Below are 10,866 nucleotides of genomic sequence, written 5' to 3' on the forward strand. Positions count from 1 at the left end.
CCTTCCTCTCTCTCATGCCCTCTCCTCTCCCTTTCTCCCTTCCTCTCTCTCATGCCCTCTTCTCTCCCTCTACATTTTTTAACTTTCTTTCTTTTTTCTTTTCCCCTCCGTCTCTCCCTTCCTACCTCTTTCCCTCTCTCTCTCTCTCTCTCTCTCCCTGTCCCCCTTCTCCCTCTCTCTTCTCCTCCCTCCATCCTCTCTCTCTCTCTCTAGATGGGATGGGTCGAGTCCTGGCTCAGGACGTTTATGCCAAAGACAACCTGCCCCCGTTCCCCGCCTCTGTCAAGGATGGTTATGCTGTAAGAGGTATGTAATTCAACTGTAATATATTGCAATGTAGCCTACACAACCACACACTACACTACACACACACACACACACACACACACACACACACACACACACACACACACACACACACACACACACACACACACACACTGACATATACTGTATACCACTCTTATGTCATATTGTACTGTACTGCTGAATATTACACTGTACATGGCATGCTATCCCTCTCTCTGTGCTGATATGCCCTTTCTGTTTGTGAAGTCAGGAGGCACTACCCACTGAAACACGAGTCAGCTAAATGACACTCCTCCACAGTCACGCACTCACACACATATCGTAGATACACACACACGGCATAGACACACATTGATAAACACGCAGCAGCATATACACACAATCATACAAACATACACACAGATGTAATTACATTTTATTTTATTTTTTTAGCGGCTGACGGTCCAGGCGACCGTTTCATCATCGGAGAGTCCCAGGCTGGAGAACAGGTTCGCCCCCTTACACACACACACACACACACACACACACACACACACACACACACACACACACACACACACACACACACACACACACACACACACACACACACACACACACACAGACAAACACACACACACACACACCCTTACACTTTACCCTTTCTATAACGTGACTACACACACAGCTACAAGCAACTGGCTGGAAACCCCCTTCATGTAGAGAAATATCGAAACCCACACACACACACACATACAAAGTTCTACAGAGCAGAAGTGTGTGTATATGTGTGTGTGTGTGTGTGTGTGTGTGTGTGTGTGTGTGTGTGTGTGTGTGTGTGTGTGTGTGTGTGTGTGTGTGTGTGTGTGTGTGTGTGTGTGTGTGTGTGTGTGTGTGTGTGTGTGTGTGTGTGTGCGCGCGCGCGCGCGCGAGGAACATGCCCCCGTAGCGTAGCGATACAGTACTGACTCAGCATACTGAATTACCCAGCAACCCACTCACTCGCAGGTGGGCCGCCTGCCTGGCCTCATTATACACGGTATCACACACACACTGATGCATGACACGAGATCACACACACAAACACACTGACACATCAATACACCTCCTGCATGTCTGATGCGATATGTTGTTGTGCTGTTGCTATGTGTCTGCCTGTGACTGGGAAACACAATAATACGTTATGCTTAGACACATACCAATGTTTTAGGATTCTAAGAGAGCCTAGGGGGACATTCTACAGATACGTTTGGAACGTCTGTGTACGTCCGAGTGTGTGTCCGTTCATTTGCATGTGTGTGTGTGTGTGCGTATTTGACACCAGTCTCTTTCTCTCTCCCTGCAGCCCACCCACACAGTGATGCCAGGCCAGGTGATGAGGGTGACGACGGGGGCTCCTATCCCCTGTGGGGCGGACGCCGTGGTGCAGGTGGAGGACACAGAGCTGCTCCGCGAGTCTGAGGACGTGAGTCTCACATTTGACCCCTACCTTCTTCTAAGGGACTAGCAGTGTCTGTCTAGTACCTGGGTATAAGGTCTAGATCCGGGACAATATAGTAGAAACTTACTAGGCCAGGGTCTAGGTCTGGGACAATATAGTAGAAACTTACTAGGCCAGGGTCTAGGTCTGGGACAATATAGTAGAAACTTACTAGGAGGGGGTCTAGGTCTGGGACAATAGGGCCTAACTACTTCCAACAACAGACTTGGGCTAGTACCAGGATATAGTGTCTAGATCCAGGGGTGGGTTAGACAAAGGTTAGACAAAGCCTAGTATCAGGTAGAGTGTCTAGCTGCTGAAGGCTTAGCGGTGCGGCTATGCTGATTCCCCAGGAACAGAGAATAGTGTTTCGTAGGGAGTCTTCTAGATTAGCGGACAGTAGTAGATGGTTGTGATGATGGCTCCTTACAGAATGTTTTCTCAGGGCACCGAGGAGCTGGAGGTGCGGATCCTCGTCCAGGCCCGCCCAGGACAAGACATCAGGTGTGTGTGTGTGTACGTGTGTGCGTCAGTGGAGGCTGGTGGGAGGAGCTATAGGAGGGTGGGCTCATAGTAATGGCTGAAATGGAATGAATGGAACGGGATCAAACCCATTGCACATATGGAAACCACACGTGTATGTGTCTTTCTGTATGAAGTGTGTGAGTGTCTGTAGTTATTTGTCTGTAAAATGTGTCAACATATGTTTCAATGGTGTCCCTCTGAATCCTATCCCCTCCCTGTCTCCGCTTCTCTCCAGGCCCATAGGTCATGACATCAAGCGTGGGGAATGTGTCCTGTCCAAGGGAACTCACATGGGCCCCTCTGAGATTGGCTTGCTGGCCACCGTAGGGGTCACCGAGGTGGAGGTGCAGAAGTTCCCCGTGGTGGCTGTCATGTCCACAGGCAACGAGGTGAGACAGACAGACAGACAGACAGACAGACAGACAGACAGACAGACAGACAGACAGACAGACAGACAGACAGACAGACAGACAGACAGACAGACAGACAGACAGACAGACAGACAGACAGACAGACAGACAGACAGACAGACAGACAGACAGACAGACAGACAGACAGACAGACAGATACACACACACACACACACACACACACACACACACACACACACACACACACACACACACACACACACACACACACACACACACACACACACACATTGGCTGTGTTCCAAATCTCTTCAATAGCACCCTCTACTCGATGCCTTTTCTGTTGGATCACTAAGCAGAGGCATGTCTAAGTGGGGTGTCCTCCATCGGTCTTTCACTTCTTTATCCAGCAATAGCGCCCTTTTTCCCAACCATGTGACCTGACCAGGAAAAACTCTTGGCCTCAAGTTTTTTCCTGGTCAGGCCCTGTGGTCAGCCCAACCTCCAGGCCCTAATCATAGATGGAATGACATGAGGAAAGGAAGCTGTTCAAGGTATTGTATTCAGACAGTCAACTTTGCCCAGGCATAACAGTACATGAGTTTGCTGACCTGCATCAACCCAGGCTCCTGTTTTAAAGGCCCAGTGCAGTCAAAATTATGTTTTTCCTTTTTTGTATCAACAGCTGATGAAACTAACACTATAAAAGTGTGAAAACATTTAATCAGGGTTATTCCCTAATAGTTGCTGGTTGAAAATAAAATGTACACAGGACTTTCTAATCAGCAGGTTTTGCATGGGGGGAGTTTTGACTTGCCTGGTGACACCAGGGTAGGGTTGATTGGCGGGAATCTGGCATTTACTGATATATAACTGGATAAATAACTGTGTGAACGCAGTACATTATAATACATTATTTATATCAACAGCAGTAGCCTATATATCATACTGTATATGTATTGGATAACGGCACAATCATTTGGGCTTTTTTGGGCTTGGGCTCATAATGTATGGCTCATAAAATGTATTTCATGTATGGCTTATCAGGGTCAGGTAGCATCAGGCTTGAATTTTCGATCAAAGCTCTTATCAAATCTGTTTGATAAGAGGGGGCTCCCGAGTGGCACTGCAGTCTAGGGCACAACATCTCAGTGCTAGAGGCGTCACCACAGACCCTGGTTCGATTCCAGGCTGTATCACAACCGGAAGTGATTTGGAGTCCCATAGGGCAGCGCACAATTGGCCCAGCGTCATCCGGGTTTGGCCGGGGTAGGCCGTCATTGTAAATAAGAATTTGTTCTTAACTGACTTTATTTATTTATACATTTTTATTTAACCTTTATTTAACTAGGCAAGTCAGTTAAGAACAAATTCTTATTTAATATTACGGCCTACCCTGGCCAAACCTGGCATGCTTTTGAATGACACTTCCGGTTTTGGAAATACCAGGTTACCAGGGAGAAAGTGATTTATTGTCAGGATGGAACATTTGTAAAATACCTGGAAAATATTCAACCTAAACCAGGGGGTATATGTTAATAGACAAATAAGAGAGTTCCAAACCTCTCTGCTAATAACAGCTAGTTTTCAGGTCACATATCCCTCCTATTAGGCCCCTCCGCTCTAGTGGATTGATCCCCGCAGTGCATCGCTTTGGTGACCTTCCTCGCTCCACTCTGATCACTCCCAGACAGTCCTAGCAAAAATCCTGCTAGAGAAATAGGTTTTGCTAAAAAGCTAATTTTGTTCACTTTTGACCATTTTCAAAATTACAGCAAGTTACTTAATTGTTACCCCAAATGATTTGATATTGAGATCAAAACAGCTGCACTGGGTCTTTATTAAAACAGAAACCGACAATGAGTGTTTCTTATTGGACAAATCCAGGTTGTCCCTTCCTGTTGCAGTTCGTTTTTTTCCAATTGGTGCCTAATGAACACCTCCCCTGGTGTCTCTAGTTGTTGAACCCAGAGGACGACCTCCATCCAGGGAAGATCAGGGATAGTAACCGCTCCACACTGCTCGCTACCATCCAGGAGCACGGATATCCCACCATCAACCTGGGCATCGTGGGAGACAAGTAGGACTTCACACTCCTCTTCCTGTTCTTGATGCTCCTCCTCTTTCTGTTCATTTTCCTTTTCCTCCTCCTCCTATCCCTTCTCTTCTTCTCTGTCTACTCTCCTTCCTGTTCCTAGTCCTCTTCCTCCCATTACTTTTTCTCCTCTCTTCTCCTCTTCTGTGGTGTTTGATGGTAACTGGTAACTGTTCTCTGTCTATCGGCCCCACAGCCCAGACGACCTCCTGAACGCCCTGAACGAGGGCATCAGCCGTGCTGACGTCATCATCACCTCTGGAGGGGTGTCTATGGGAGAGAAGGTATGTGAGCAAATAGTGAGTATGAATGGTCATTGGTTATGACATTGCACTATGCTGACACCTTGTGGTTGGGATGGGGAACTGTTTAAAAAATATATAGTAGATAATATTTCAGCCTGGTCTCATAGACTAGATGTAACAAATTAGTATGATATGTTATGTTTGGTAAGACATAGTTATTGAAGGCAAAAAAATAAAGTAGGTTGGATGGATGGGAGTATAAGGCAAACGTCTAGCAACCCAAAGGTTGTGAGTTTGTATCTCATTACGGACAACTTTAGCATTTTAGCAAGTTTTAGCTATTTTTTTTATTTTAGCTAACCCTTTCCCTAACCTTAACCCTTTAAACTAACTTCTACACTTAACCCTACCCTTAACGCTAACCCCTAGCCTAGATAAGGTTAGCCAACTAGCTAACGTTAGCCACCTTGTGCAAATTCGTAACATATATTACATTTTGCTAATTCGTAACATATAGTACGTTTTGCAAATTCGTAACATATAGTACATTTTGCTAATTCGTAAGATATAGTACGTTTTGCAAATTTGTAACATATAATACAAATTGTCATTCGTCATATATCATACGAAATGGGTGATGGACATCCACGAATTAATAAATACCATACGAAACGTAACATATCATACTGAATGTGAAATCTCAAATTTACTTACATAATGATACAAAATGCTCTGAGACCAGGTTCTTAATTTGCACATCCCTCTTTGGAGGACATAATTGTTATTTTTTACAGCTATTTCATTACCTATACATTCGACATAAATGTTACATACATACATGTAATTGTGGTGTTAATATTATGTGGAGAAATGTAGAATTTCACACAGCACAGGGTCGTATTCATTAGGGCCCAAAACGAAAACAATTTTGCGATGAAACATTTCTATCTAAGTACTCCCTTCCTGTTTCAGTCAGTTGTCTTCCGTTTTGTGCCTGCTGAATATACCCCAGTGGTGCACAAGACTTATCTGGGTTTTAAGTACAGCTGAATGTACAGCTGAATGTTTTTGTCTAATGTTTATATGTACCTTTGAAGACTCCAAAATGTGTGATCCTCTTTTTCAGGACTATCTGAAACAGGTGCTGGATATTGATCTGCATGCTCAGATCCACTTTGGACGAGTCTTCATGAAACCAGGGTATGATGGATGGATGGGTGAATGGCTGGCTGGCTAGGTGGATGTGTGGATGGATGGTTCCTTGAACAACCATGTTGTTCTTCTCTTCTCCCATCATATCAGTCTCCCGACAACGTTCGCCACGTTGGACATGGACGGTGTTCGTAAACTCATCTTTGCCCTCCCAGGTAGTGTGTAAAGTAAAGAGAAAGAGGGAATCAGACAATCGTTTCCAGACTGGTTTCTAACACACTCTACTTTTCTCTCTTTCTCCTCCCCCCCCCCCCGGGCCCAGGTAATCCCGTGTCTGCTGTGGTGACATGTAACCTCTTTGTTATCCCCGCCTTAAGGAAGATGCAGGGGATCCTGGACCCACGGCCCACCATCATCAAAGCCAGGGTAAGAAGGCACAGGACTCCATGAATCTTTCTCAATTTGTCTTACCTCAATTGCTTGCGTTCTCTATCTTGCCTTCCTTTCCAAATTCATTGGAGGAGAAGGTCAGAGTGGAGGAATCTGTGATTTTCTCCTCCAATGCGTTTTGAGAAGGAATCGAGAAAGAGCCCGCGTACCTCGAAGTAGGATCAGCTCCATGCAAACTTTATACTCTGCGTATGCACATTTTGTAGTGGTTGATGTATTGTATTGCAAGCAGGCAAGTAAGTATTTTGTGCATAGAGGGGATATGATGACATGCTTATTCTTATTCTGATTTATTTTTTTAACAGGAGCCATTTGACGTTAGTGATACGAGTGGATATCTCAGTGTTTTATTTTTGGAAAGTAAAATAATTTGACATAGAAATCTATTTCCGATATTTATTTTATTTTCATAAACATTGCAGAATAAATTCCTCACCTCTTCTGGCTGTGATGGGTTCATATTCCCGAAGAAGTCATACAACAACATACCATGCCCAAATCTAATTTAATTGGGCCTAGTAGCCTAGTAAATAGATAGGCTGTGTATTTTTTTATTGTTGTAGTTTTGCTGTATGCGATGCTATAGGCAGTGTGGTTTATAATAGGTTACACAGTCGAATTTCAAAGACCAACGCTTTATCTTTTACATTGAAGTATGCTACTGTATTTTTTGTTGTTGAGTAGGCCTAGACTATACAATGTTTCAGTCCAGCATATTTGGCTTGGGGGAAAAGTCGATGCAAAACACTGTTGAATTCAAACGTTCTGCTGACAGGTCCACAACAATTTGCCGTTGTTTTCTCTTTCAGAAACTCACATTCCTTTGCCAAATACAGCATAAGTTACTGCAAAAGATTAAAAGATTCTGCCATCTCCAAAAACATTATAACATTTGCCATTGCTCTTTCTTTTAGAAACTGCCGTTGCCTAATTACAATAGTTCCAAATTTTACAGCAAAATTGTGTTATTTTCACCATGAAAGGTGAATGGAGGGTGTTTTCCAGGTGCCGTTATAATGCTCGTTCAGGTGCACACAGTTTTACGACAGGTCTGATTTACAACGGGAAGCATGTGTATGTATGGTGTGTGCAAAGTTTTAAATATCTATATTTTTGGGCATAAGTACTCTTTTCAGAAATGGTGCACTCAGATATTTAGTATGAAATGTATGCAACAGTTATAAATGAGGCAGCTGGGCCCTACCTATGAGCGTTTACATTTTTGCATCCCAATAATCTGTCCTTACTCCTGAAGTGTACACTTGTTTACTTCCTTTCATGTCTCGTAGTTGTCATGTGACGTAAAGTTGGATCCTCGCCCTGAGTACCACCGCTGCATTCTGACATGGCACCACCAGGAGCCTCTGCCATGGGCCCAGAGCACAGGTAATAATAGAATACCATTCTATTCTGTTCTGTTTTATTGTGCACTGCGATACGGAGCAATACGCTGCTATACTACACTGCATGTGTAGTCACAGGCTCTATAACGGACTATCAATGGACTGTTCATTGATTTTGTTCATGGGCAATTGTAGAGGGGTTAGCTACAGTCCTCTAATCTAACAAAGCCTCCCGCTGTGACTATTTTTACTGTTTTGTATTCCATATAGTGCCTAATTGATTCAGTGTACTGTAGAGCTCAAGAGCATAAAGAGCTACAATTAGATTGTGTGGTATTAGTAGCCTCTCACCCCATTGCATGGTGTGGTACCGAGGTCATCCTGACTGTCATGGGTTAGATCCTCCTGGACTTGTGTGGTTGGTTAGGGCCTAAAGTGCATGTATTCTCACCATCCATCTCTTTCTCTCTCCTCATTTCCTCCCTCCTTTCCTCCCTATCCTTTCATCCATCCTGTAGGTAACCAGGTGAGCAGCAGGCTGATGAGCATGCGCAGCGCCAATGGTCTCCTGATGCTACCTCCAAAAACAGAGCAATATGTGGAGCTGCACAAGGGAGAGGTGGTCGACGTCATGGTCATCGGCCGGCTATGATGTCATCAAAGGGGGACGTTGAGATGGCTTCATAGAGAGAGAGGGTTCAAATGGGTGTTTCACGGTGCATGTCCACATATCATTGACTATTCTGTAATATGCAACGGCACAGCTAGTTTTTATTGATTTGGATAACGTTGAGGTATAGTCAACATCTCGATCACAAACCTAGGTACATATGATACAAAAAAATATAATTACTTTAAAAGGATTATAATAGTATTTCAGACAAAGAAAAATATAACTTTTAAAGAAAAAAATCGAATTATCAAAAGAGATTTATTCTGTAATATATTATTATGATTATTCCGTATTATTGTTATCATTATTCTTCTTATTATCATTATTATATTATAAGTCAACTTTATTCCTTTCATTGCAATTGCTTTGTGTGTTCAATGCTAGATCTTATCGATATCGGTAGCATTTTAATAGAGCTGTAGGTGCCTGCCAGGACAAAAAAATAAATATATATATATATTATTTTCTCATCTTTAGTGGGGGAAAAACTTTTTCTTTTTTTTAAATATAAAGAAAAACAATGAGGAAGACTCCAGATTTCCCATGGTGCTCGGCTAAGAGGAAGGAGGGGAGGGCATAATCTAGGTCTACTTCCTCTGTGGTGTGACGCTTTAACGGTGACGCCACACACTTCTATTTTTCTCTCGTTAGTATGCATCATAATGGCTTCACAAAGAGCTTTGCTTGTTGTTTATCTTGTGAGTCTTGTTTATGTGCGCAGTGCCAAATGCCTGGGCAGGGATGGTGGTGGTGATGGGAGGGAGGGGGGGCGGACAGTCACCCACCAACCTGCACAGACCCTGAAGCTTCCTTATTTATCATCTGACCAGGTGCAACTCTGCGCCCGACCCCCCTGGGGGCGTGGTCACCCGTGAAAAACAAAAACTTTTATTTGATCGACTAAGAGTAAGGGGGAAAAAAAACATGAAATAAAAGAAACAGCTTCTTTAAATGCTGACAGCCTTTTTAACTGACTTCACAAAAAAATGTACAGATTAAAAAAATGCAAAGAAGATGAACCATATTGTACAGATATATGTGACCAGCACTCCTAAGGAAATTATTATTATTAAGCAATGAAGAGACATTGAACAACGCTGTACTATAATACATTTTCTGTAATGATATGAAACTGATGAAAGAGACTACGATAATAAAAATCCTTGATCATTATGTAAAAAAAGAAAATTACAAAAATTGTTGGGTTTCCTTTTTTCAATAAAACCTATTCAAAGAAAAAAAAAGTGTTCTTCTTTGATGCATGCAGTGACACCTAGTTTTAGGGTGGACCATTAACATGATCACGTTGATCAAGTTTATTAGCAGTTCCGGGCCTGTAGAGTAGGAGTGCTTATTCAGGATTCGTTTTGCAATTCAGATTATATTCCTAGTTCAGCACTGCTACACTGAGACGCTATTTGAATAAATTCTGCATCCTGACGTAGCCTATGAAGAAGCCTAGGCCATTGAAAGGTTGATTAAATACACGTGTCACTGAGACATGAGAGCGGATTACCCTCATAGAAAATACAGTGGAAATACTTCTGAAGCTGTGTTTGGGCAGACAGATACAGTGCAGGTGCCGTTGACTGACCCTACCTAGAATCATCAATTGCTTCCTTTTTCGGTCCCACGTTAAACTAAGTACAACTTTAAAAGCTTTATATAGCATACGTTAAACGCTTCATAAGCACTACATAAATGCTTCACAAATAATATATAAATGGTGTATAAGCGTACATAGTGCATTACGTCGCATTTGGCAATTCGCCCTAAAGTGGGAATGGTTATGCCACACTTTATAAACCATGTATAGTATTACATACTCTTAAAGAAGATATGTGATGCAGTTATGTAGTGTTTATGAAGCCTTTATATATCCTATGTAAAGCCTTTATAAATTGACGGCTACTTCATTTAAAGTTGGACCCCTTTTTCATTGACTTCATGCACACTGACACGTGATATTACAATATAATTCCACCAGTCATATATGATCGTGAGGTGCACAGTCTATTCTCCATAACTCCACTAATTCTGACCAAACTCTTCTTATTGTAAAATTTAGCCTTTATGTATGTATCGTGCTAAAAGTAACCAAGTGCATTGTTTGAGGAATAGGATGTCAAGGTATTTCAGGCTGTTGACAGGTGAACACTTTGGCGCATGACCATTTAAATGGTCAACACAACGCTGTGGATTTGCCTGGGAGATGCCCAAACACCATGCGCAGTTACACCACAA

General features: G+C 42.8%; 1 protein-coding gene across 2 annotated transcripts in view; it reads left to right on the top strand.

Annotated features, from left to right (window-relative positions):
- LOC120024378 (gephyrin) overlaps window positions 1-8,767 on the top strand; it is a 103,806-nt gene extending 95,039 nt beyond the window's left edge. For both annotated transcript variants that reach the window (XM_038968608.1, XM_038968609.1), the window contains 12 exons: window positions 214-306; window positions 742-797; window positions 1,634-1,753; window positions 2,214-2,272; window positions 2,529-2,682; window positions 4,623-4,744; window positions 4,956-5,043; window positions 6,131-6,204; window positions 6,307-6,371; window positions 6,479-6,582; window positions 7,896-7,992; window positions 8,468-8,767. In XM_038968608.1, the coding sequence (XP_038824536.1) occupies window positions 214-306; window positions 742-797; window positions 1,634-1,753; window positions 2,214-2,272; window positions 2,529-2,682; window positions 4,623-4,744; window positions 4,956-5,043; window positions 6,131-6,204; window positions 6,307-6,371; window positions 6,479-6,582; window positions 7,896-7,992; window positions 8,468-8,601 (1,166 nt within the window). In that variant the 3' untranslated portion in view covers window positions 8,602-8,767. The remainder of the gene's footprint in view (window positions 1-213; window positions 307-741; window positions 798-1,633; window positions 1,754-2,213; window positions 2,273-2,528; window positions 2,683-4,622; window positions 4,745-4,955; window positions 5,044-6,130; window positions 6,205-6,306; window positions 6,372-6,478; window positions 6,583-7,895; window positions 7,993-8,467) is intronic.
- Window positions 8,768-10,866: the final 2,099 nt, after the last annotated feature.

The sequence above is a fragment of the Salvelinus namaycush genome, chromosome 29 (assembly GCF_016432855.1).
Source record: "Salvelinus namaycush isolate Seneca chromosome 29, SaNama_1.0, whole genome shotgun sequence".
Taxonomy (NCBI): Eukaryota; Metazoa; Chordata; class Actinopteri; order Salmoniformes; family Salmonidae; genus Salvelinus; species Salvelinus namaycush.